General features: G+C 40.5%; 1 protein-coding gene across 1 annotated transcript in view; it reads right to left on the bottom strand.

Annotated features, from left to right (window-relative positions):
• EPB41L3 (erythrocyte membrane protein band 4.1 like 3) overlaps positions 1-24,292 on the bottom strand; it is a 139,936-nt gene that overhangs the window by 92,134 nt on the left and 23,510 nt on the right. Inside the window, exon 2 of the mRNA XM_090039730.1 lies at positions 7,895-8,094. Within this exon, the coding sequence (XP_089895856.1) occupies positions 7,895-8,083 (189 nt within the window). The 5' untranslated portion in view covers positions 8,084-8,094. The remainder of the gene's footprint in view (positions 1-7,894; positions 8,095-24,292) is intronic.

The following is a 24,292-nucleotide window of genomic DNA, read 5'->3' as shown; positions in this document are numbered from 1 at the left end:
TGGGCAAGATACCCATGTTCTGACCCAGAAAATGGCAGTTTTTATGTTATTATGAAAAAAGTTACACCACCTCTCCTACAATGACAGGCAGGGAGAGTGTGGCATACAGAACGATAGATTATAAACATTTCAAGCAAAAGATTTAATTAATGGAGATGGAGAGGGCCAATTGCCATCTGCTACCCAATGGGAGATGGCAAGCCCTTGGAATAGTAGGGGCCTGAACCCCAGCTGTTCATGCCGCATGTTCCCCACCTAACTGTCTGTCACCATGCAAGTGTGATCAAAAACATTGTAGCAGTTCTATTTTGGGCTTATCCAATAGTCAGAGCTTGAGATATCTAAAAGAGCTGTTACAATGCTTATATTGATTGTGGTTCTTCCTAGAACAGATGACAGTCAAAGCAGATCCATCTAACAATACTATGCACTCTTCAGAGCATCTGCATTCCTGTAACGGTTACCTCTATTTCCAGTTATGTCCCTGCTAGTCCCCAAACAACACTTCAGTGATGAAAATGCAGTAATACTGAAATAAAGCTTTAAAAAAATTAATCTTTTAATCGTCTCACTGTGATGCAAAAAAACAAAACAAATAACTCGTTTGGCTCTGAAATATTTCCATATAAATAGTAGCAAGCAGCACTGAAATTCATCACAAATTAATCCTTCAAGGCTGTTTTCATCCATTGTAATGAGCCTTCATGAGAGTAGATCAAAGTTATCCAAAAGCTTTAATCTGCTTTCAGACAAAACAGCCCTGCACCATACAACTAGCAAACAGCAGTACAGCACAAATGCAGGGACCTTTCCTGAGAGAAATCATGTAAGAGTTCTCTAGTGCTAGTTTTCCTGGGCCAAAGAGAGGTAAAATAGCTTAAACTTGAAAATGTAAGGTCTTAGGTTCCCTCCTTGCTCAGGAAGGTAATACTGTAGATGAGAAATACAACTGGCTTCAATTACTTCTCCAATTCAGATCTTGCACATCTCCTCCTACTGGTCACAACATAAGAAACAAGAGAAGTCATGTCTCCACACTGAACCAGAAGTCGTAGTGCAAGTGCCTTATAACTCCTACTCCCTATGTAGAAGCACTGAAAGGTTTAGTCTGATCTTGGAGCAGAATACAAGAAGGAAGTGAGCCTAGAAGACACAAAAGGAACAGAAGCTATTTTTAAAAGCCAGCATAGCCTCTTAACCAGCTATAACACGTGGAGAGAAAAGGGGAAATTCACTTCCTGCTACCTCAGCTGTGGCCTTCTCTCAGCCCAGCAATGTTAGTTGAGCACTTTCCCTTTGAAGCATTTAGGGCTTGGTGTTAAGATGCCAAGAACCTGAACTATCGCAGAAGTGGTAATGGGAGATGACGACCCTCCATGTCACAGGTTAGATTAATGATCACAGCAGCTCTGAGTCAGGCCTTATTATTTTAAGGCAGGGATGGGCAAAATACGGCCCGCAGTGCAGCTAGGGACTCGGGCAGGACCGCTATTGGGCCACATGCAGCTGGTCCTGCAGGCTACCACCACATGCAGCCAGGGACCTGGGAGGGAGCTGAGTGTTATGGGGCTTGGTGGGGTGGCCCCACACACTGCTACCAACTGCAGCTGGGGACTGAGGCAGGAGTGCAGGAGCTGTGCGCTATGGAGCCAGGGAGAGCTAGCCCCGCTCACTGCCACCACCTGCAGCTTCAGGGACTTGCACACTCTGGGGACTCTGAACTCCAAGCTCCCCCCACCACCTCCCACCACATACTCACACACTCTCACCCCCCCACCCCACACACAATATACAAGATTAATACTGTATTTTGAGCTACTACGCAAACACCTCTAGATACACTATGGAAACATGCATTAGTCAGGACAAAAATCCATTTTTAAATAAAATTAAAAACAAGTTTTAGTAAATGTTTGATTTATTTATTTAGTATATGGTTTGTTTATTTCCTCTGGTTTCAAGATGGCAGTGGCCCCCTCCCAAAAGGAGTACTTCTAGGGGAAGGGGAAGGAATTCAGGTGTCAAAGATCACGGGTTAGGGTCAGGACTTCTGGTCTCAAGATGGCGACTAGGGGGTTGGGGGGTGGGGTGTTCAACAAGCTTTAGTCAAAGTGCCCCAGACCCCCATTTTGAAATGCGGAGATGCTGAATGTGTGCGACATGGAGGCTGCTGGATTGTGCTAATTAACACACTCAAACAGACTCGATTAATCAAGTCTGCTCCGACACATGCATATTAGCACATAGTAGCAAAGGTTTGACATGTGTCCCTTCAGTGTGCAACAACTCTCAAGACTCTTTCTGGGATATTCTGTTTCACTGAAACCTCTGTTACCAAACAGTTGTGACTGCGGTACTCTGCAAGAGTTCATAAAAGAAGTGTGCTGCAATAATTCTATTAGACTAAGAAAGTAGGCCAATATAAGATTAATGGAATTTTTCTAGGTTACAATCACACAGGTTTTTCTGTAGTTCAGAGCCCAGAAACATGCCAAGAAAGATTAGTGAGGACCCCAAAACCATCATGACATGTTCATGCACTGAGACAGTTTCAGAATGAATTAAGTCTCATCGTCTTAAAGAAACCTGACATTCTGTTGGTGCAGTTATCTAAGAGAAAAGTGACCACTGAGAAGCAACTCCTACAAAATGCAGAGCAAGCCTACAGAATACATGCATTTTCTCCAGAAACTTATTTCTCCTCATGCCTGTTTCTTATCTATTTTTTTTGCATTTTTTCAATTCCATGGCCTACAAATCAATCTCAAATGGAGGGGAAAAAAACCAATTGTTTCAGGCTTGTTCTTGGAACCTAACTCCTACGGATGTACAAACATAGATTTAAAAACTTAGTAACTGCAGAACTGTCTTATGATCATGCAATTCGAGTGGTCTGAGCCATTTAATAATTTCCAATCTTCTGATTAGCCATACATAAGCAAGGGGTTCTGTACTATAATAGTTTTTTTTTGTTGTCTTACAGGGAGAAGCACATACCCACTCTCTGGCTTGATTTTGCTTTGCTGCTTCATTTCATTTCAGGTTATTGGCTTCAGAAACTGAGGACAGACTATCAAATCCCAGATACCCCTCGGATGTTTATCTCGGAAAATTATAGCTAGTTTCAGAAGTCTAATCACTTTTTCAGGGCCTTGGCTGATTTGCCAAATGCAATTCATTCTGAAGGGAAGAAAGTTTTGAAATCATGAAACACACAGGTAAAGCAGCAGTAGCACAGTCTATGAAGTCAGTAAGAATCCAGGCCATTCTCTATGAAAGGGTCATCAACATAGGTGATGAAGTCACCTCACCTAAAGGGTGAAGTCTGAGCCTGTGGACATTTATGCATTTATACCAGGAGAAACTCCTTTCTCCCAGCACAAAACATAGATAGCATTTGGTGTTCAAGGAGGTGTTCGAGGAGTTTTTCACAGACCAAAACCAGGGGACTATGACGGATCAATCAGTGTCCCAGAACACTCTGGAGTCCCAGTCTGCCCACAGGGGCAAGTGGGAGAAGAGCATGCCCCTTCCCTCCCACCTTCCTGCCTGCAGGCAACTGGGGTTATATGCTCAGTCCCAGACATTGTGTCGGGATACTAACCATTTCCAGAGCAGCAACCAGGGTTGTTAAACACAGCCTGCAATGAGTGGGTGGCTGAACACAACCCTGGTTGCTGTTCTGGGACTGGTCATGGTCTCAGGTCAGCAGCTGGGGCTGCAAACACAACCCCAATTCATGGAGGAGTGGGGAGCCTGGGCATGGAGCTTCTACCATTCTGCCCTCACCCTCCCACCCCACCCGCACTCCACTGGTGGTAGGCATCTTCCTCCCCTCCGCAGCCACCTCCTGCTTAAACCCTTCTGACAAGGGGATGGGGGAAGCAAAGGAGCAGCTCTCTATAGTCTCCTGGCCAGACAGCTTGGGATTTAAGGTGACTTTACTCTCCAAGACCAGCAGCTGGATGTTCTCTCTCACATTTTCCTGCATTGCACATTCCCTTGAAAGATGAAATGTTGGAATCAAATGCCTGTCCTTAGCCCGAGAAAGAACAGGGAAAAACTGGGGACCTAAAAGAAGAACTGTGAGGAGGATCTAGTGGGAAGGCAGCTGGAAAGCACTTCATAAAAAACAGAGGTGGGAGAGGTGGAGAGAGACAGGCACAATTCCATCTCCTTGGTGACCAAGGATGCGGGAAGAGAAGAAATGCTCTTTCATGGATAAGCCGGCTGTCATGGAGGATTGGGAGAGTACGTTTTTGTAAAAGCCAGAACATGGAGAGAGATATCATGAACTTTATACTTAGAAAACTGATGGTAGCATTTGGCTGTTGAGAAGGGGCCTGCTTACCCGGCAATTAAAATAAAAACATTTGAATAAACACTTTGCCGTGGTTATTTGAATGGGCAACTGCCACACTCAGGGAGGTGTCTGGGAAAAATGTATTAAGCATTAAGGCAAACAAAGTACTGTATATTCTAAATTGGTTTTTATTTAAGGAAGACAAGGTACAGACTAAGCTAGAAGTTTATGAAAGGATTTTATGTAAAAATGGGGAGCAAAAGTACCTTACCATTCTGACTAAGATACAGCAATGCCTTCTTACAGCTGCTTTACAGAGTCTTTGTCCCCTTTTTTGGTTTAAATCTCTGCTACCCATGCCAGGTTAAGCTTATACTAAGAAATGTATTTGGGACTGGGAAGGAGTCCCCCCCGCCCCTCCAGCAGGAAGACTGAAGTGATTGGCCCAAAATTCATCGGTGAGGAATAAGCTTCACTTGTTGGTAGGAGCATTGTGGGACAGGAAGGGAGAAAAAATCTCAGTAAAGTGAAAGATATTGGGGACTCCTTCACACAACCGTTTAGGGAAGACCTCAGATATATTTTTGCAAAAATGTCCTGGAAGCATTCAAAACCCTTTGTTTCTGACTTGCAATACAGGCTAAATTATTTAGTTCCCCCATGTTAAAATACAGATGCCTACAGCCTTTGAAGCACTTTAGAAACTCAACCGTAATTCAAATAGTAGATCATTGGGTTTGGAGTTTAAATAGGAATTTCAAATAGTCTCAGCATATCAGCTTTATATTCTGAACTCATGACCAGGTTATAACAGTGTAATATCTGACTTAGTAATTTATACATAGTATGAGATCTGTCTCCTGCAAATCAGTCTGCAGAGAAGAATACACTTCAGAGCAGGAAGTCTCAACTCCTATAAATGGTCTTGATAAAAACAAGGTTTATTGTTGCATGAAAGTACAACTTCACAATGCTAATATTTGCTATCAGTAACTCCTCATAGAAAAACTGGAAACAACTGCTTTAGCTGCAGATAAAAGCTAAAGGCAGGCTATTTAAGTCTTACTTTTGGGAAAAAACAATGTAATTATTTCAATGTGATCTACTTCTGGTTTGTGAATTTTGAATTATTTCCACAATATAAAAATGACAGTGTTGCAGGGTAAAAGGATAGAAAGAAAAAAAGCTGAAACCAGGTAAAGAGGCTGTAAAATATGGACACTAGCATATATCAGAATTTGACAATGAGCACATACAAAAGAGGGCTGCCTTTGCTTTCCACTTCACAATTCATTAGCAGTGAAAAAGCCTCACATATCCTCTTATGTGAATTAAATCAGGTGATATATTTCTTCCACTTGTGCCTCTTTTGGCACAGTTTTAGAAGCATGCCAACTTTAGTTCTCAACATTTAACTTTCCTCAATTAATTATGAGCATAAACTGAATATTTCTTGATAACTTAAAGAAAAACCCCTTGAAAGAAGAACAAGTAAAATCAGATTAAACTACTGTCTGATCCCTGCTTGTTTATAATTACACTGTAATAAAAATTTTCAACTACAATGCAGCAGGTGCACAAATTATACTGTATCTGAACACATCTTCATATTTTACGGAAAACCAAATCATTCTTGTAGGGAGTTATATCCAGATAGGAACATGGTTAATGTTGCAAAATACATAACTTGTATTGTTCTATGGAGGCAATACAACATATTTGTGATTCTAGGCTTACATCTTTTCCCTTCTAAGAATAGATGCTTCTCTAATGTAATATGCTTTCCATCCTTCTTAAGCTGGAATCCCATTTGATAAAAAGGAGTCTTCAGAGATAGACAATCCAGCAATAATAGATGCTGAAACTCTGAAGACACGAAATGAAAATACTAGATCAGAATTTTTAAATTCCCTGCATTTAAGACAGGAGACACTAGGTCTCTGTTTGCATTAGGGAGGAGATATGTAGATTTGAATTCATTACTTGCACAAGTCCCACAATTAAGGTGTGCTTGTAGAATTATTTTATTCTTCTGGATAAAATGACAATTGAGAAAAAAAAAAATGAAGGATTTTCTCAGCATGCACTTCTTTACTCTGATTGGGTGTTCTACTTTTAACACTGGGGAACTTAAGGTGGGAGTAAAATAAAAAAAGTTCACTGCCTCTGATTTTTGCCCTTTTTATTGAAAATCCCAACAGTGTGGCTGATTAGCGACAAGATTTAATGATGTTTTTGTGAAGCGAACACTTACCTGCTTTAAAATATATGAAATGTAACATTTCACACAGGCTGTACAGCCACTTCAAAATAATCATTTTTAAATTCAAATTAGTGACTTAACTGTGAAAGGCCCCATAATTAATTACCAATCTACTGGTAATTCAAATTTGTCTACAAAAAAGTTAAGACTATATCTGTTCGCTGATGTTCTTGTGGACTGGCAATGGAATTAAACATTGTATGAGAACATATCAGGACTCCGATATCCTAGGGAAAGGAAATCCATATGGTGGAAATGCTCTGAAGAAGAAAAGTTGGGGACAGTATCTACGACAAAGGGATCAGAGATGTGACCAGCTTTTCTAGTACTGCACGTACAGCTGTTTGCTGTTAGAAGATGACAGTGTGGCTATGCTACTTTATTAGCACACCCAACACCAGGTAGACATCGAAATGGTATAATTTGCACCCAAAACTACTTCTAGCCACAATTTTTTCTTCTACAGTAGCTTGAGGCTGCAATACTGCACATCATTTTTAAGAGCCAAAAACAAAGCTTAAAAATGCAGTTGTGAGTCAGACAGAATGCTTGACATGTGTTTTCTGCTTCTCTCTGCCTTGTAAGCATAAGTCATTTTCCCCAGTTAAAAAGAATCAGACCTCACTTAAAAGTTCCTAAGCTTGTCATTAACCCTTTGACACCAAAAGCTTTTGACTGCCAGGCCTCCTGTGCCAATGGAGTGCTACTTATCTAGTAATGCTATATGTTGACCCTTCATGACCTATTGATTAGAAAGAGTTAAAAATCAATGCTAAATGCATCATTTTTACATATATAATGAAAAAGTAATACAAGAAAATTGAAAAGCCACCATTTAGTAAATCCTAAAAGCAAAGTAGTAAGGTTTAAAAAGTTATTACAGTACCAACAATTTAGAACTAAGGGAACTTTTAAAACCTCAGAGATGTTATGGTACATGTCAGACTAGGACACATGAAATGAGCTTTCAGCAAGCGTCAGAGTGGAAGCAAACCTCCTAAACACTGGCAGCTTTTCAAAATTAGCACTCTGATGTAAAGAAAAGTTTAAAGAATGCTTTTCTGCTTATAATACTGGTGTTCAAAATTAAGCACATCTAACATTAATTCCAAGACTGTGCACAAAGGTATACTAACACATTGTTGTCAAGTTCCAAGGACCTGAGCCAAATCAGTATTTTTGGGATGTGATGTCATTAAAAAAGCCCTTCAGATCAAACAGAGCTTTAAGGTAGACAAGACTTTTATTCAGACATTTTTACTTGCAAAGAGCTTATAAAACAGTGCGTAATCTACCGTGTCCAGCAATTGCATAAACAGTTCACTTGCCTGCTCTTTTTTCACAGGTGTACTGTGAGCTGCCACACCAGAAAACTGTTCTAATCCGTTCTGATGTTCTTCACTTAGCTGCTGCTGGTCTGGAGGTTGTGCCCCTGCTGTCCCTTGCTGAGCAGGGGCTTCTCGCTGATCTTGTTCTTTGTCCTTCGACTCAGAATCTGATCCAGATTCGGTAGTCATGGTTGATTATTCTGTAAAACAAGATGGTCAAACTTACTCCAGACAATTCTTGCATCTGCTAATTTTTATTTTTTTTAAATTACATTGCAAAATGGAAAAAGACCATCACTAAGTTTTAGACTCATTAATCCTGGCTTTGAAACCAATCAAAGTATATATTCATTATTCATCAGTGACCCATTCTGGATTCTTAGAAAATAACTTGAAGCAAAAGAGTAGGGCTAAATACATTAATAAATCCCAAGGAATTTTATGCTCCATAAAATGTAATTCTGCTACCATTTATTAAGCATATTGTAGCAAAAGTATGGTAATGAGAAATATAAAAATAAAATTCAGGAGGAGTGTTAGAGCCAATGAGTAATGTTTTCACAAGAACCTAAATGAGCTGGAGTATGTCTATATTACTTCCTCAGTGTTTCTCTGTGTGTCATTTAGAAGCATGGCACTACCTACCTCCTCCCACCAACCATATATGAAGCCTGGAAACAAATCCAAGGACATTCTCCCTATCACAGCTCTTAAATTCTCTGTCTCCTGGAAGCTTGCAAGTAGGGACACTCATTCATTTCCAGGTTTGGTGCAAGCAAATGGGAAAGCTAGTACTTCTCTGTGGAGTACTCTGCAACTCCAGAGACATGGTAGAGACCTACCTTCAGGCTCTTAAAATTCCAATGACTTTCATTGGACTTAAGTCTTTTTGGAAACATTTAACTGTAGGCTCCCTAGTGTCATTTAAAGACCCAAGCCTTTTCTGAAAATGAGTTGTAGGAACCTTGGAAAGTTTTACATAATGTCTTTAATGTTAATACTCAGCCAACAGGGACAGCAATGGGAAAGTGGAAGACAGAAAGAGGGAGAGAGATGTGTGACTTGAACAGAAACATTTTCATACAATCAGCTCTTACAAGACACTGTCAGCTTTTAAGAAAGGTAATGCTATGAGCCAAATTCTGCTCAGTGACTGCATATCAAAATTTCATTCTGGCTTTAGCAGCATTCTATAATTTCAGAAGAGGGAATGTCTCTGAAATCCAAAAGCACTCTAAACCAAAGGCAACATATATAAAGTCCTGTTTATTTCTATGATGTTGCCTACATGTGTGAAGCACACTGAATTTGGCTCTGTTTTATTCTGCACCAGTCAGATTCAGCTATACTTCCATAATTCCCCTTAATAAAATTAAACAGCCTTTAAATTGAAGTTAAAGTTTAGATGCTTAGAAATTTAAGAAGTTGAAATAAGTAATGGTTTGAATATGAAAACAGATGTTTGTTTGTGCTATGCTTCATTTGGTCCTAAATCAACATGAGATTGTTAGCAAGGTTATACAGTTGAATACTGTGGTCATAATTGCTTGTTAACAGACCCTTCCAACAGGAAAATGTTTTGTAAAAGGGGACCAAAGAAAAATAAAAAGGTATTGTCAGCACTCCATCTGATACTGCAAAAAGACAATCCAACATGAAGACACTATACCACTCCACATTAAACAAGGATTTGAAAAAACAGATTCTATTTAGCACAGTAAATCCTTTTGCATATTATTTTCAGTATTTACGACTTACTAGCCATCACTGCCTCATACACGTGCATCTTGATTTTAAACAAAACAAAACTAAAAATCAGACTGTAGCAATCTAATTCTGTTCATCAAAACCGAATTCCTTTAACCTGGTAACCATAGTTACTATGCGATTACAAGCAATTCCCCAGAATATGAATCTGTTTATAGTTTGGAATGAGTCCACTCAACTCCTAACCAACTAACATGCTTCCTATACTACAGCAAGATTCATTAGCTATATTCTCTCTTTTTTGCAGTCTAATGGAATAGTCTTTCCCTTACTAGGGATTCATTATTTAAATGGAAAATGTTTTAGTGGGGTATTTGAATGTACCATTTAACAAGCATTTTATCTATTGGTTGACACTTTCTATACACTGAAGACCAAATTTTCCAAGGAGCTCAGATTTGTGGAGTTTTTCATGTATATTTTTGTTTATTTTCACTTGTGCACATAAATAGTGAGTAAATTAACACTCAGTGTTCAATTTTTGAGACGTGCAAGCAAAACTCATAAGTGACAAAAAATGGGCAATGTACAAAACCTGTGCAAGCAAATCACTAATAACCACACACTGAAAGTCTAGCTTCAAATGTCACTCTCTCAATTTATTACTGTATTACCTAGCTTTAGAAGGATACAATACATTTCTGTATACACCTTGGGATGGTTATATGAGCTTATTTATTTTGACAATTGTCTTTACCATAGATACAGCGACAGGAGAATTAAGAGACAGAAAGAGGATTTTCTGGAGTCATTTAAAATGTGATGATCATTGTTGAGAATTCAATACTACCAAGCCATTCTTTGTTGTATGCTTGAAAAATAAAATGGCAAAATAAGGTTAATCTCTTGTAGTTTTGCAGTGTCCATCTGTCACATCCACATGCAACAGAACTAGCTTCCATCTGATAATGCTACAGCAGCCATAATAAGACATTTTTAAATGAGTTTTGGATATGTTTTCTGTCCATGCCCCTCCCCCACTGTCCCATTGATAATGTTTCTCCCCCTAGTCCCAAAGCTTGTTTTGCATCACTATGAAGAGAGATCATTTTTCTAACTAACCAAACATTCATTCAACAGCATATTCAAAAACAAACAACTCGGTTTAGGGTTTAGTTAGTACTAGTAAATTTAACTGCAACTACCTAAACAACAACAAAGTAACTCCCAATAGTGTAGGATTACCAAGGAGTATGTTATTACACAAAATAATATAATGCATGAAGGTTTTAGTAGAAGAGGCCTATTTGTCTTATTACTGATACCAGTACCATCTTGCAACATTTACTTACCAGTAGGAGACCAAACCAGACCAGACTGTCAACTAGTACAAATAAATATCTTATTTTACTTCGATTTTAGCTTGGAAGATTTTTTCCTCGGAATCATAGGCAACTGCTCTCTAGTGAAGATATTTATTATGACTTTTAGTTTCATAGATTTCATAGACATTAGGGCTGGAAGGGACCTCGAAGATCATTGAGTCCAGTCCCCCGCCCAAAGGGCAGGAAGTCAGCTGGGGTCATAGGATCCCAGCAAGATAAGTATCCAATTTGCTCTTGAAGGTGTTCAGAGTAGGTGCTTGAACCACCTCTGATGGCAGACTGTTCCAGACCTTGGGGGCTTGGACAGTAAAGAAATTCTTCTTTATGTCCAGCCTGAAACGGTCTCGTAGTAGTTTATGACCGTCTGACCTCGTCATCCCTTGGGGCGCTCTGGTGAACAAACGTTCCCCCAGATCCTGGTGGTCACCCCTGGTAGAGTTATAGGTGGCCATCAGATCACCCCTGAGCCTGCACTTTTCCAGGCTAAAGAGCCCCATGCCTCTCAGCCTGTCATCATAAGGTCTGTTTTCCTAACCTCTGATCATGCGCGTGGCTCTTCTCTGGACTCTAGTGCAAGTGAAAGCATTTTTAATCTGCAAAACTTTTACCTGAAACAATGCTACAAAGCTCTCCTGGACTGGATGTTATCTCTAGCTATGTTTAAGCCCCTATCTTCTGAAAGAAAGGTCATTAAAAATCAGTTGGCAATCACTTGTATTTAATAAATATCATTGTCCTAGGGAAAAGGTCATCAAAAGTATGAAATAAATGCGACTTCACTTTTGTTTATAGAATTGCCTTACATAATTCCATTGACTGACATAGCTCCTTTACCTGTATTTTACTTGTCTTTCTAGTTAATCCACAGGGTTCAAAAGTAAGAGTAATCAGAAGACGTATCAGTAGCTAGGAAAAAGCTCTAAGGTACTTGTATATTAAAGGAAGGCACACTTAATCTGTCAAAATTTTCCTAAACTTAGTACAAACTTTGGGTCATATTCTTCCTCCCCCAAAATGAAGAGTTTAAGAACACCATTTTATACAAGCTTTACAGCGTAGAATTCAACACACATTCATACTTGGGTATCTAATAAAATTTTGCCTAACAATTCCATATTCCAAGATTAAAAAAAAATAATTATTCACATCCCCAACAAAAGTGTTGGTACAGTACTGGATAGTCCAAGACAGCTCCAGCTAAACTCAATATGTTTGCTGTTTTCAACTACATTAGGATTTGGGTCTGTCTCAAAAAAATCAGAGGCTTTGATAACTTCGAAAGTGACTATTTATCACTTAAGTTAAAAATGAATTTATATTAAGAAATGTTATGTATAAAAAGATGGGTCTGAAAGCATTAGTGATGAAGAGTAAAGTGAAGATTAATATACATTCATGCCTTTCCAAAGGTAATATGGTATTTTAACATACATATGCAAAATGCCATATACCATACCCTAATCTTAATTCTCTCCTCTGTATTCCTGCTTAGCGCCACAGTTTATAGAAAATATATATTTTTAAACACCTTTCCATTATGCACCACACAGTTATTTAATATAAGCTATAAAACCCTGAAGACCAACACCAAACATCACAAATTATTCTCCAGCTTACTACATTCTATATACAGGCCAGGGACTTAACCTTCCCCATTCCCAATTACCTGTTACAGCTCAGGGTAAACATATTGCCTCCTGGTCCCCATATACCTTATTTGTACCATGGCTCAACTTTTCCCCTAAAATTTAACAATTGATAATTGGGAGTGGGTGTCTTAAATGTGAAAATAGTTTTGAACAGTTTTGTTAAAGAGAAAATTCATTTTTTCTTCAATTTACCATCCCAAAACAAGATGCACGTGTCATTTGATGGTGTTTGGTATGCAGATACTGTTCACCATTCCGTTATGAGACAAAGCACGAATCAATCCCTTAATAATCAACGGAAAATATCATACTTTACCCTTTCATATGCTTGCATTATCCTTTCATTACAACTCATCTATTAATTTAGCATTCTGCCTTCCAGGTCTAGAACCTAGATCTCCTTTCACTAAACTTATATAGAATGTTCTGCTCAGGTTCAGTTGTAGGCTCTGCCATTAGTACAGATTTCCCTTGCTTTATGCTGTACATGCATTTGTGGAAAATGGTGCATAACCTGAATTCGCATAAAGGGAACCTACTTTACAATGTACCAAACAGGAATACAGCCCAAGATCTCAACTGTACTGACCCCCAGGCCCATTTCTACCACAAGACAATTTTGGTACTCGCCAACAGCAGACAGTACACACAAGCACAGGGTAGTAGTGAATGTTACCATAATGGGGATGGCAACTACAGAAACACGTGACACAGACAACAAGCGAGAAGCACAGATCCACGCAGGAGACTATATTTTGGTGCATGTCACTCCTAAAATGCACTGCGCAAGCAGCTGACTGTGGGCTTCCACAGCATACCGATCACATAAGAGTGAAGTGACCTTGCATATAAGGAATTTTTGGTATAAAAAGGGTCATTGCATAAGAGCAAATGTATGCATACAGAACCCGCATAAAGCGAAGGAAACCTGTATCTAATAACAACACTTCATTTATTTTCACTGACAAAAAAAAAAAAGGTCTACTTATTATAACTAAAACAAATTAAATTAAAGGAGAAATTGCAAATCAATTCCAAAATAAATAGAAATACAAATGACAAACCAACTACTGCACCAGCTGTAACTGAATGAACTACATATAGCCACTGTTTCCTGTAATGTAAGGATTAAAATTTCGTATTTAAAAAGTCTATGATCCAATTAATTTTCGTTGTGGAGAGTTCTCTTTTAAATTATAACCATATCTAAAGATTATTATAAATCACTGTTGAGAGCCAGCTTTGCAAATGATATAATAATGATTTCTATTTTTAAATTTTTGTTCCAAATAAGGGACATATCTATATAGCAATGACCTCTGAGGAAGAGGGCATTTCTCCAGATTATGGATACTCTTGCTACTAAAAACAATACAATAATGTAAATATATAGTATAAAAAGACAATGGGGCATCAGATCATGATACTTTCTTCCCTTTAACAGTTACCACAAAATACCATGAGTTTCATCCCCATTAGTTCACATTCCAAAAAAAGAATAGTTTTTATTTCACACCTTAAAGTTAACATGATTTTTCCCTCATGTTTTTGACAGTCTTAATGCTGACTACAAGTCCTACATGCAAAATCACCAAAAAAGTCTTTGCATATGTTTGACAGCGTAAGCCCTCCAAGGACAGAAGAATAAAAAAGGACTGGGGATTAGATGGTTCATACTAGATAATCTTCTCTTACGCATAACCCCCTTGAAGGACTGGACTGCAGAGGATGTTTTGATAAAAATCTTTTCTCTTCTCAAACAAGTGGATCAGAAACACTGCTGCACATCTTTAGGTCCAGGAAGGTTGAGGGGTTGTGTCTGTATTTCCTTATGACTATGTAGTAAGTATACAGTTAACTCTGAGTTCACCAGCTCTTCAGCGTGGCTCCTGCTGGAACAGCCACTTTAACACAGCTTCCAAACCCTGGGGGTTAACTTGATGCTCCCCCTAGCCTCTTTATCCCTTGCTGACAAATTCAACACCAGGCAGTGTGGAGGGCAAGGAGTAGTAGCACCCACTGTATATGCACCACAGCCTCAAGGGTCATGCACCTATGCCTCTCTCCTAGATCCACCCATTTCTTTAGTTGTGCATTATATAGTCTAAGATCACAGCTGAATGAATACATTCAAAGAAAAGAAAGAATAGTACATAAAATGCAAAGGAAAACGCATATGGCAAAAAGTTCAGGAGATGCAGCAGTTTCCAAAGAGACAATATTAAAATAATACGCAGTGACACACTATGCAAGGGGTGCTCATCCCCCAATCCATGGGCCAGATCCAGCCCTTTGTGCTATGTCATCCAGACTGTAGAGCTCCTGATTGGTCCAAAAATTTGGTGACGGGATCAGTGGCACCACCCCGGGGCTTTCATATTTCCAGATTTGTATAGAGCCCTGAGGGCCAGACAGCATGCCCCTACAGGACAGGGCAAGGACAAATCGTGGCACATGGGGAAAGGGAGGAGGCAAGACGGAGCTGTAGGGCCCAATCCATGTACATAGGGACCAGCCAAGACTGACTGGGATGAGGCAGAGGGCCTGATCTTGGCATGGGGGCCCAGTCAGGCCTGTGGGGTCAAAAGGCTAAATACAACCTGGGGCTGCATGGGGCGGACAGCAGAGGTGAGGAGACCCCGGCGCGGATCTCTGCTCCCTTAAGAGCCAGGTTGTACAACAGGGCAGCCCTGTTACCTGCTGCGCAACTTGGCTCCACAGGGAGCAGAGGTCCAGGGCAACGCGGGGCGAACAGTAGTCGGGAGGAGACCCGGCAGAGAACTCTGCTCCCTGCAGAGCCAGGTCACGCAGCAGGGACCAGCAGGCTTGCTCACCACTCTGCGCCACTTCCCTGCCCCTTTACCCAGTATGACAGGGATCAGAGATCTGCACAGGGGTTTCTTTACCTGCAAGGAAAGCAGCAGCCCTCCCCCTCTCCTGGATGAGCCACCCATGGCCCCAGCCTGCTCCCCACTGGGGCCCTAAGCCCCACCTGGCTGGGTAGGGCTGTGCAAAGATTCCCTTGCAGCCCGTTCAAAACAGATTCAGAGGAGATTCGGCCAAAATAAAACAGGACCGTGATCTGAAACACCAAAACGAATCACTGTCCTCCAAAATGGTTGAATCCGAAATCAAATCAAAATACAGCCATTTCACATAGCCCTAATATATATGTATATCTATCTATATCTAAGATGTAATTCATTTTGTACCTTAGCTCCTTAGCTTCTCCTGACAGTGCATGATTGTGTATATATGTGTAAATATGTATGCATATATGTATGCACAATCACACATGATGAGGAGGAGCTAAAGTGCAAAATAAATTACACTTTAGAAAGCACCTGAAAGACAAGATGGAAAAGCTTTATAAAAACATCAGAAAGGTGAAGAGGGGGAAAAAAAAAGTCTCTTTCTAACTTAAAGCTAAGAACGTTCTGCAAGAGACGCTGAAATAATAGACATTTTTTCCTTCGGTTGTTACAAAAAAAGCTAATTATGTCCAGATGCTTAACACACATTAACAACAAGGCTATAAAGAACACAGGCCAGAATAAGGAAAAAAGAATAAGTTAAAAAATATTTAGAGAAGTTAAACATATTGACATTATTAGGGTCCAATTAAATTTACTTTAGACAACTACCCAAAATAATTTCTACAGAGCCAGGAATTTTATTACAAAATTCATGGAGGAAAATAAGGTCTTAGAGGACTGAAGGACTGAAAACATAGTACCAATCTTTAAAAAGTCAGAAAAGAGACTGCAGAATAATAGCCTACTTCCAAACTCTTCAGTTTGTAAGCACCAAGAGGATATACAGGAGTAAGGAACAGACAGCATGGATTTGTCAAGAAGTCATGTCAAACTAATCTGATTTCCTTTCCTGTCAGAGCAAATGGCCTCCTAGATAGAGAAGCAACGTGTGGTATTTTGGCTTTATGGAGGCTTTTGCAACAGTCCTACATGACACTGTCATAAGGCTAAGAAGGAAAATACAGTCTTGATGAAATTATAAAAAGTTCAAAAGGTATATTCAAAGATTATTTATTAACTGACTACTGTCAAACTCGGAAGGCTTTTTAAGTGGTGGCCATAGGTGTGTGCCTGGGTCCAGTTGCATATTTCTGTGAAAAATGTTGATGATGGGAAAGAAAGCATATTCCACAAATTTGCCACTAAGCCAAGAGGGCTGTGCTAGCAGTTTTGAGGGCAGGTTTAGAATTCAAAGTTACCTTGGTAAATTGAAGAAATGGTCTGAATAAATAAAGTGAAATTCAGTGAGGCAAGTGCAAAGTACTCCCACATTTAGGAAGGAAAAATCAAATTCACAAATACAAAAATGAGGGGTTAGTTACAGAAAAAGATTTGTATTACAGTGCACTGCCATCTGAACATGTTAGTAAAATGATGCCAATGTGCCATTGTAGAGTCTGTCAAGAGAAATGTTGTATATAAAACACACTTGCACTCTGACAGGCACTGGTTTTATATATCTATAGATATTAATATCTATAGATACTGGTTTTGAGCACTATACTTGAAAAAGTTACAGGCCATTTGGAAAGGTCCTCCTCTCCTCTGAGGAGGTTAACAAAGAATGACAAAAGATTTAGAAAATATGACTTAATTTAGAAAAAAAGAGAAAATGGAGAAAGTCTTTCACTCTGTAAAACATACCATTATAAAGAGGATAGGTTTCTCCACATCCACTGGGGGTAGGACAAGAAAAAAGAAGCTTAAAATTTGAAGCAAGAAAAATATATTACATATAAGGGGCAATCCAACCAATCAAAAACCATTTTAGTTGCAAGAATAGTTGAGTACTGGAATGAGCCACCAAGATGAAGGCTGTATCATTAGAGGTTTTTAAGAACAGATTAGACTAAACACCTGTCAGGGATGGTCGATCTATATTTGATTCTGCCTCTGCACAAGCGTAGGAACAAAATGACTTCTTAAAGTCACCTCCATACCTACCGTTTTTGTGACTGGGAAACTACCCGCATTTATTTTTCTGAAGGTTCTCTAAGAGAGAGAAGCAGAAAGAGTCAAAGGAGCCTCCTGGAGTCTGTTTGGTGTAGATTTGTAAAAGGAACGAAGATGGCAGTGATCCAAGTACAGCCTGCACTAGTTATACCCAGGTGATAGATACCTTGAGGATACTGCTACTGGCTGGCATGAGTTATTTTCACCCCCAACCTGCTACAAACCTGGGAGTAAGGCAAGACGAGAATCAGAGGGCCAAGAAAAAAAGACACATAACCCGGTTCTGACAGCACTTCCTTCAGCTGTATTGAGCAGATCTCACTTGCAGCAGAAAATCTGCCTTCGAGGTTTCATCCTCTCTCAAAAAAATATTGGGACCTTCCCATTCTCCCACAAACGCTGCAGTTTTCATTCACAGCAATAACTAAACCAAAATGTTACATCTCCAGCTTGACAAATGAGTGCATTCCAGAGAATTCTGAATTCAATTACAGAAAACTGCAAAAAATGTTACAAAGCCTTTACTGTTATTTCATTAGGTATAAACAATAAAACATGTTGGGAAACCTGAGAAACTGCTGTTTATAGTAGTGACTAACAAAGCCACCTATCACTGAAAAGCTTTAATCCACATACTGAACTGCAATCTTAATAAGGTACTGTAGGTTGGTAAAATAACAGTCTGCAGGAAAAAAAAAAGAAATTGAAAAAAATGCTGAGGAGGAGGAAGATAAAAGTTTATTTTATATATATTAATTTGTATTCACAGTAAGAATAGTAGTTTTACTGCAGGGTTTTACATTCATTTTTGTTACACACATGTAGTAATTGAAACCAGAAATGGTTGAAGTCATTGTAGGTATCTTAGTTTTCTCTGTTTAAGATTCCAAATGCTCTGATTTTAACAAAAAAACCCCCAAAATTCTATTAAAAACCCCAAATGCTTGTTTTTCTGCAATTGAAATGAAATGCTACTATACACACACACACACCTATATACTTGTATTAATATATATATTGAACACAATATTTTCTTGATATATTTGCAACTTTAAAGCAGTTTGGAAACCTACCAGTGCCTCAATCATTATAATAAAATACATTCTAAATACCTACATATTTTAGCATTTGATTTTGGTTTTTAATCGGGCGGTGGGGGATCAGAACTTCCCCTGCCCCCTTCGTTCACCAGGATACAGGTCCAGCTGCAACTGCCCCTCCTACTTTGTGGTGCTGAGCAGCCTTTATATGCCAGTGTTCCTCACTCCCAAACCACAGCTCCCCACTCCCCAAAGCCCTGTCGGTGCCCCTCACTGCCAACCCACAGTCCCCTAGCCCTACCAATGCCTCCCACTCCCAATCCACAGGCCCTGATCCCCCCAGCTCTGCCAATGTCCCTTACTCCCGACCTACAGCCTCCCCAGGAACATGCACAGCGGCAGAAATCCAGCCAAGCCAGCTCCCTGGATGAGCTGCCTGCACCTCCATCCCGTTCCCGACTTGGCCTTACAGCTATGCATTTCCACCCTGGCTGGACAACACTCCCAGCCTCAGGCACCAACTCGCCACCCACTCCATCTGTCCCTATTGTTGTCACTGCCTCAATCCGCCCCTCCCACTTCCCCTATGCCCCACGCGTATAGATTTACCTGCAGACAGCTGTGGAAGCTACTCTCCTCCGCTGCCTGACTGTATTGCTGGTCACGTGCATGTACGCACATGCAAACATGTATGTAGTGCCCTCTGTGTCCCATCCCTTCAACCCCAAGGAGCTCCTTGCAGCCTAGAAAACCTGCAGTTTCCTATGTTTTTCTCCTTTAAGAGAAAAAAGCTGTGTTTTTCCATAGCAAATGGAAAACCTGGATCCCTGGTCATCAGTGTCTACCAGTGTTTAAGTCCCATACCTAACTATCTCTTGATAATTCTGCAGGACTCATTATATATAAAAATTATTATAAGCCCCTCTTCCTCCCTAACCTGGGGTCTGCCTGGAAGGGGCACAACAGATGCTGCTAGGCTTTTCCCCTGCTCCCCACTGGAGCAGAGACAGAGGGAGCACGGCCAGATACTGGCCTCAAGGAAGAGGGAGAAGGTGTTTAAACCCCTCCGCCTCAGCGTGCCAGCCCAGGGCTGCTTTTGCCCTCCCCCACAGGGACACCCTGGCTGGGGTCCATTCAGGCCAAATTGGTGGGTTTAAACCCCCTCTCCCCAGTCATACTCAGCAGGCCTGCCAGAGCCTGGCCATGTGTCCAGTCCCATCCCCACCGCCAGCTCATACAGGGAGTGAAGAAAAGCCAGGAGGGCTTCTCTCCCAGCTTCCCAGCCACTGTGGAAGGGAGGTGAAGGCTTGCTGTAGCACCTGCCAGCTTCTAGCCTGAACCATTGCATTTCCAGAATGTCTGGTCACTTGATTCTTGGTTCAATCTACACAATTTAAATTAACCTGCAAAGATTGAATCCATTTAGCTTTGGGTTTTTTGACTGTCTGTACTTCGCCCCAGACATCAAAGGCTGGAGATGCATTCCTGCTTTCCAGCCCCATTGCCATAGGGCACCACTGCTGCATAGTCTTATAGGCATTTTGAAGCACTTGGGGTGGGGGGGGGAGCAGAGATGTTAGTGTGCTGCTTCATACTGCTGAACTGTACTGTCCAAACACTTAGAAACTAAAATTCAGTAAAGAATCTAGCTGCTTCTGCTTCACATATCAGGAGGCGCTACTTCACTGTCAGGGCGGCTAGGATCTGGAACCAACTTCCAAGCAAAGTGGTGCTGGTTCCTACCCTGGGCGTCTTTAAGACAAGGCTTTAAAACAATCACCTTGCTGGGGTCGTTTGACCCCAGTACTTTTTCTTGCCATGGCAGTGAGTCAGACTTGATGATCTGCTCAGGTCCCTTCCGACCCTAACTATGAAACTATGAAACATTATGTAGTGAAGTATGCAAGTTATCCACAGATAGCCATTCACTTCTGTCTTCTGTCCAGTCCATTGCATGACGGGGAAATAAATGCAATTGAAAACTTGTGCTTTTATAGCACATGAAGGATTCCTTTTTTTTTTTTTTAAATACTGATTTTATTGCCCAAAGCATCAAACAAGGAAGAAGAAAAGAAATCTGAAACAGAGAAGGGGAAGGTTTCAAGGTCAGCTAGTTAATGCTTGATATTATCAGTGCTTGCCTTTTCCTTTATTAGATGCAGTTATACACCAGGAACTAATGAGTTATTACTGAAAATAGCTTTGTACATAATGTACTCCTGTAAAGAAGACTAAGTGGGTAGTAACATTTAGTGCCCATTTTGAAACCAATCCCAAGAGGTGCCAATTTTATAAACCTTCCCAAAACAAAAACATTTTTAAAATCAATCAGTCATTAAGCCTACAAATGTTGTGGGGAGACAGCTGGCAGAGCACATCCATGAGGCGGTTCTATACAACTACTCTCATATGCATATTGACTTTGTTGCATCAGCATACAGTTATTAGAAATTCATTGGGATTATTCATATACTACCAATTTTAAATATAATTTTCATGAATAGAACATGACATTTTATGATGGCTGAAATAAGGTAATTGTAACAAAATGATCACCAGTGAAACTCCACTGGCCTCAGTAAAAGGCATGCGCACAAATAACATTCAAATGTTAGTTGAGCAGAAAGACAAGAGTGTCAGTCACGGTACTCAAATGTGTAGGGCAGCCAGCTAGGTTACTTATTCCCTTTGGTAATCAACAGTTAAGAGGTACAGAGCTGAGAACCCCAGTTCCATTAGGTTGTGTGAATCTTGCACTGTTTTTGCTGGGAATAGGATTTCACCTCCTCCAAAGGCAAGATAGAGGCTATAAATGGAGCAAAAGGGTCAGAGAGAAAACAAGATTTGGTTAGTGACATACCAATCTTTGCTGACTGTCCCACATCCCCCTGCCAGCCGCCCCCCCCCCACCAAGATCTTCCTTTGCTGCAATAACCCACAAGAAGAAAGGGAGTGAGGCCATTAGATCATTAGCCAAGTGGAAGACAACTTAGGGCAATGTTTCCCAACCTTTTCCATACCATGGCACATTGGCTGAATGCAAAGTGGGAGGAGAGGGTAGCGAGCAGCTGAATGTAGAGGGGAGGGGCAAGGGGGCCTATCAGCATGGGGCCAGCCAGGGCACAGTGGCAGCACAGGGCAGCGGTGTCAGCACTGGCTGTAGCCACGGCCCCTAAGATTCCACGGCACACCTGGACATGTCCAACGGCACACCAGTGTGCCGTGGCACACCGGTTGGGAAATGCTGCTCTAGAGGTTCAATCCTGAAAGTTAATTCACAATTCCCCGCACCCAGGTTGGGCCCCACTGAAATATATGGGACATTTATTTCAAGGGTCTACCCAAAGAGGTTATCTGGAAAGCATGAGGCCTAAAGTAGCTCTACTTTATTTCTACTGGTTTTCCAAATGCCCAGTTTCTCCTCCCTCCACCCTACTTTAAACCTTCTAAGAAACTAAGTGGGACAATGGGACCAGGGCTGGAACATTAGGCTTTATAGCATAGTTGGCAGTAAAAATGTTTCTGTTTCTTTAAAATGCATTGTTCAAAGTTAGATTTTACCCCTTGGGCACTTGTATTAGTAGATATTAGATATCTAACTAATATTGTTCAAAGATAGATTTTAACCCCTCGGGCAGTTATATTAGTAGATATTAATGTTAAACATTCTCTGCCAAGTCAAATGACAGCATTTCCAATTTTGAGCACTACTTTAGAAAACAATGTAAACAGTTGGAAACAATCAAAATTTTATATTTTAACTTTTCCAGGGGCCCAGTACTCTTTTACAGCTCAATCCCTTGCTACAAACTATAGGAATCCTGTTTATTCAGTACAAACAGCTGGGATATAATTTGTGCTCCAAGTTACATTTTTAATAATGGCACTCTCAAAACATTCCTTCAGCTCTAACAAGATGACAGTTTGCCAGCTGATCAAACTGGAAGATACTTCCAGCTGTGAAAATACATTTCAGCAATATCCTTAAAACTCAAATATACACTGCAAGACCACCCAGTGTGGTACATGTGGTGTCAAATAAAGAACACATCCCATTCAACTCCTCAAATTTACCAGCTGTTGAACAGTTTTGCTGGATTCAAACCAATTTCTACAGATGGTGTGGGAGCAAAGACTTCACTGAACTAAGCAGTTAGAATAGAAATGCATTATTTACAGAAACATTTTTGATGGACTCATGGAGCTGCATATTAGAGTAATCCAATTTAAAATGGTTAGGTAAATGGCACTTCATCCCAGCTTCCAGAATAGGTCCGTTTTGTTCAATTATTTGCTTGAAGATGCCTTCAAAACATGGACTACTAATACACATCGTTTGAATGCACAGGGGTTCTGTTCTTGGCTAAGTTTCTTCACATGCTCAGCTTCACAGTTAACTTGCTAACAGTGCTGTTCATGAATTTTACATTTAACAATCACTGCATAAAAAGAAACAAAATAAGTCTGTTAACACAGACCAGAATCCAGGACACCAAAACCAAGTGCATATCCTAACTGCATGACTATGGAAGCCAATGTCTGCTTATTCTCCTTCTGGTCCCATGAATCTTGTATTCTTGCCTGCTCAGTGACTCATTTTCAACAGATGGAGGAAAAGAGGACATTTGCCTGTAGTTTATTCCACAGTCTGGTAATTATGGAGATATGGGTTCAGATATCCTTAGCATGACAGAGACCTGACGGAGACCTAGGTCTCCCATATTTTGAGTGAATGTTTTAATAACTAGCCTATCGGGGAAAACCTGTCACCATGATATTTGGAGTCATGTGCTAATCCACGTGAGTTATGGGGACTAACCACTTAATGGCAAGATGTAAGTGCAGCTTCTAGGGAAGTAAGCGTAGCTTGACCACTTTCCCACCAGAACTTAATATAAACATTTTATGCCTGATCCCAAATATGCCAGATATTCATGGCAGGATACACAATTTATGGGATTGGGCATAAGATTTTTCTGATCCCAAATTCACAACTACTGGTGCACAAAGCTCAGCATTGGGATCTGGCCCCTGATTCTAGGTTGTCTGTCAGCAACTTGAAAAGTGAGCTGTGCCGCTTGACACAGGGGAAATTAGCTCTCCCATGCTCAGCTGCATGCCTGCTTTTTAAAGCTTTTAGGATGGCACGAGCTAACATTGGGAAAAGGTTCCTCAGGCCTGAGACTTACAAGACTTGGTGCAGCCCAGAAGCAACACTGCTGCCATTTTCAAAGAGTGCTCATGCGGTGCTCATGTGGGCTACACATGACTCTCCTAGACGTCTATACGCCACATGCTCAAAATTAAGTGCTATATAAAACTAGGCACAAAAACATTCCGTATTTAGGGTGCTGGCATCAGCTGCCACATAATGCAGAACATATTTCTGGCTGGTTTAACTTTTCGTTGTCTCTTGAATGTCTTGCACGTGTGGCATGTTGCTGTTTATCATATGATTATGGTATTAATCACATAACAAATGTAATTTCTACCAGAGCCCTGAATTAGTCTGGAGTTTCAGGATGAGTTAGCCACTTAAGAATATGACCCAGTTCATTTCTGTGCAGAAGTATACAACTAAAATATGGCTGCCTAGGAACCGTTACTGTCCGAAAGGGAGGTGAAAAGC

The sequence above is a fragment of the Crocodylus siamensis genome, chromosome 3 (assembly GCF_052110815.1).
Source record: "Crocodylus siamensis isolate JL-2025a chromosome 3, ASM5211081v1, whole genome shotgun sequence".
Classification (NCBI taxonomy): Eukaryota; Metazoa; Chordata; order Crocodylia; family Crocodylidae; genus Crocodylus; species Crocodylus siamensis.
Note: the sequence above shows the minus strand (reverse complement) of the source record. Positions and strands in the feature narration are given on the sequence as shown.